Raw genomic sequence first — 3,451 nt, 5'->3', positions numbered from 1 at the left:
TCCAGAGATGGCCCTGATCCCGCCCAGTGTCCGGGGAGCAGAGCAGAGGCCAGGTGCCTACACAGCGCGCTTCCTCGGGGTCCAAGCCCCTGTCACCCCTCCTCAAGTGTGTCAGCATATCTGCTGTAGCCACTTGACAGCCTGTAGGTTCAGAGAGGGGACATCTTGGAGGGAAATCCCATCTAATTTCAAATGTATTGTGGAGAAGGCGGTTCTTGTCCCTGCTCAGACCCTCACACCAAGGAAATGCTCTCTAATCCAGATGCCTCATGCTGGGGCCTATGCTGACCTCGGTCTCAGTCACTACCCGGCCTTGGTAGTCAAAAAGGAGATCATTCTGAAACTGTAAAAGATAACCCAAATACCTCATTACAATTATTAACTGGCTAAGGGCCTTTGCTCAGTTCCAAATTCCTAAACAGGCTTCATTTAAAGGCCCCACAGGCACCAAGTGACAGTTTTAACGCGGGTCATCAGTTCGAAAGCACTGGAGAGTCTAAGAGGAAACATACAATAAGTCCCCCACCCCACCCCCGCCGTCATTATGTAGAAAAGAGCGAGAGAAAATCCCCTCCTCACCCCGCGGGCCCCTTTTGTGTTGTTCTTGCCAACGCAGCAGCCCTCGTGCTATATAGACCCGCGCGCCGGCGGCCCATCACTGACCTCCATCCACCAGCCATGGGGAAGGTGAGCCCAGCGCAGCCGCAGGCCGGGAGGGGCCCCCGCGCCCCGGGGCTGGGGGCCAGGCCTCTGAGCCTTTCCTCCCCTTGCCTTGCAGATCACCTTCTACGAGGACCGGGGCTTCCAGGGCCGCCACTACGAGTGCAGCAGTGACCACCCGAACCTGCAGCCCTATTTCAGCCGCTGCAACTCCATCCGCGTGGACAGCGGCTGCTGGATGCTCTACGAGCAGCCCAACTACTCGGGCTGCCAGTACTTCCTGCGGCGAGGGGACTACCCGGACTACCAGCAGTGGATGGGCCTCAGCGACGCGGTCCGCTCCTGCCGCCTCATCCCCCACGTGAGTCCGGCCCCGCGGGCCCCGCCGAGCCCCGGAGCCACATGGGTGCTCCAGAGGCGGCATTCGTCGTGCAGGGTGGCGGCCTCCTTTGGCTGCCTCTCGCCATGGTCTCCTCTCCTTTGTCAACATCTCTAAGCTTTCCTTCCACTGCAGAAGTATGCGAGGGGACGCTTCTCTTTTAAAAGTTCATTCTGCTCTGCTACAAGTAAACTCACCTCTACTGGGAGAAAGCAGGGCACCCGGTCCGTTCAGAGAGTCTATGCCCCAGGCGAGGCGGTGAATAAGCAGCACGTTAGCACCTTTGCATCAGGTGGCCTGGGCTACTTCCTGGGGCTCTCTCTCTCTCTCTTCTTCTGTAGAATGTGAAGGCGGCTAGCTCACAGGGCTGGAACGAGGGTGAGAGGTGGGCACCTGGCAAGCCTCCCCTCCCCCAGCCACCACTGTTAGCATGAGCCTCCCGCCCTGCTTCCCGATCAGGCAAAACAAGTGGCCGACAGTGTGATTCCAGCCGCTCCGGCAAAGCCCGCCGTTACCCAAATAAAGCCCCAGCGGCCTGGAATTCTGCAGTTAGGGATTCTCTAACCTGACTGCGACCCAGTCCTGTGGAAAAGGTACCGCTCCGGCCACGTCTGAAACCCCCTCGGAGGGTTTAACGCCTTGATAAGACCCAGCCCAGCACGAGGAGCCTGAAAACCTGGGTTTCCACGTGCCTGCCCCGACCTTCCACGTGACACGCTGAGAGCTCTAGTCACAGGCTTCTCCTAAAAGAAGAAACAGGTGTGGGGCTGGTGTGGCGACCAAATCACGTGATGTACATGTGGGTCCTTGACGACCATGGAAGATTCCTCACTAGCAGCCCTTAATGCTGCAGGATGATTGCTCGGGAGAATTTCCTGTTTATTACCTAAAGCAGATTTGCAGGAGCATATCCTAGAGCTGAGAATTGAAGCTAATCTTTGTGATGGCTCTTGCTTTTCAGGATCTTAGAGAAGCAGGGCTTAAAGGAGAAGGGAAGGGTCTTAGGATTGCCTGGACTGGACTCTCTTCTTGAATTGCCACCAGTCTGTGACTTCCCCTGAAGGAAACGCAACTTGACTTCCTTTCCCACTAGCTTCTTCTAATACTGTTGAGATTCAAAACTATAACTTTTTTTTTCCAGGGATCATTTTAAAAAATTTATTTAAATAAATATATATAAATTATTACTTACATATAAATAGTATATAATATATAAATTTATAATACATGAAAAATAAATTTAATTAATAAATTTAATAAATATATAAAATAAACATAAATTTAAAATGTATATGATATATATAAAATATACATAAATTATTACTTAAGAATGATACTAACTAAGGGTGCCTAGGTGGCTCAGTCAGTTGAGCATCCAACTTTGGCTCAGGTCAGTGGGTTCGAGCCCCGTGTCGGGCTCTGTGCTGATAGCTCAGAGTCTGAAGTCTACTTTGGATCCTGTGTCTCCCTCTCTCTCTCTGCCCCTTCCCCACTCAGGCTCTGTCACTCTGTTTCAAAAATAAATAAACATTAAAAAAAAAAAAAAAGAATGATATTAACTAGGGCCAGTATGTATGGTTCATATAGGTTGTGGTCTTAGCTCTAGGGAGCACCATACGCCTCTTTACACGAATGACACCTTCTTCAGTTCTGCAGTATACAGCCTATTCAGTTGCACACAGCTGCCCTGGTGTTGGCTATCTTTAAAATTTGTCATCTTTGATGTAGAAAAGAGAAGGGAACGTCCAGTCCCTTGGGGGTTGTGTCCCTGGTTGCTAAGGGCTAGATTTTCTGACTTTTCCTCATCTGCTAATTGCTGAACCCACAGACCACCTCCCACAGGATCAGGATTTATGAGCGAGAGGACTACAGGGGCCAGATGGTAGAGATCACCGAGGACTGCTCCTCGCTTCATGACCGCTTCCACTTCAGCGAGATCCACTCCTTCCAAGTGCTGGAGGGCTACTGGGTCCTCTACGAGATGCCCAACTACCGGGGGCGGCAGTACCTGCTGAGACCGGGGGACTACAGGCGCTACCACGACTGGGGGGCCACGAGTGCCCGAGTGGGCTCTTTGAGGAGAGCCATGGATTTCTACTGAAATATTTTTACTACACCTTATTCTCCATCTGGAACCTAATAAAATATTTCCTGCGTGTTTGATGCAATCACGTGGTCCTCTTTTCCTTTTAGGCTCAGGAGAAAGAAAGCTGGGGATAGTGTAAATTTGCTTATACTTACCAGTGGAAAGGGTGGTATGGGATAGCAGTTAAAAGAGCAGCCTCTGGGACCCAAATGCCTGGTCCAAACCCTTACTAGCTATAGGTGATGGGGCAAATTCCTTAGCATTTCTGGGCTTCAGTTTCCCAACTTGTAAAACTCGGGGTGATAACACTCTTCATCTCATAAGGT

At 51.1% G+C, this 3,451-nt stretch overlaps 1 protein-coding gene across 1 annotated transcript; it reads left to right on the top strand.

Moving 5' to 3' along the window:
* The first annotated feature begins 678 nt into the window (after window positions 1-678).
* LOC125910875 (gamma-crystallin F) lies at window positions 679-3,142 on the top strand. Its single transcript, XM_049614430.1, has 3 exons — window positions 679-687; window positions 779-1,021; window positions 2,868-3,142. Exons 1-3 carry the CDS (start codon window positions 679-681, stop codon window positions 3,138-3,140), a joined length of 525 nt encoding a protein of 174 aa, XP_049470387.1. The 3' UTR covers window positions 3,141-3,142.
* Window positions 3,143-3,451: the final 309 nt, after the last annotated feature.

Source organism: Panthera uncia (genome assembly GCF_023721935.1).
Source record: "Panthera uncia isolate 11264 chromosome C1 unlocalized genomic scaffold, Puncia_PCG_1.0 HiC_scaffold_3, whole genome shotgun sequence".
NCBI lineage: Eukaryota > Metazoa > Chordata > Mammalia > Carnivora > Felidae > Panthera > Panthera uncia.
This window is presented reverse-complemented; position numbering and strand designations above follow the sequence as displayed.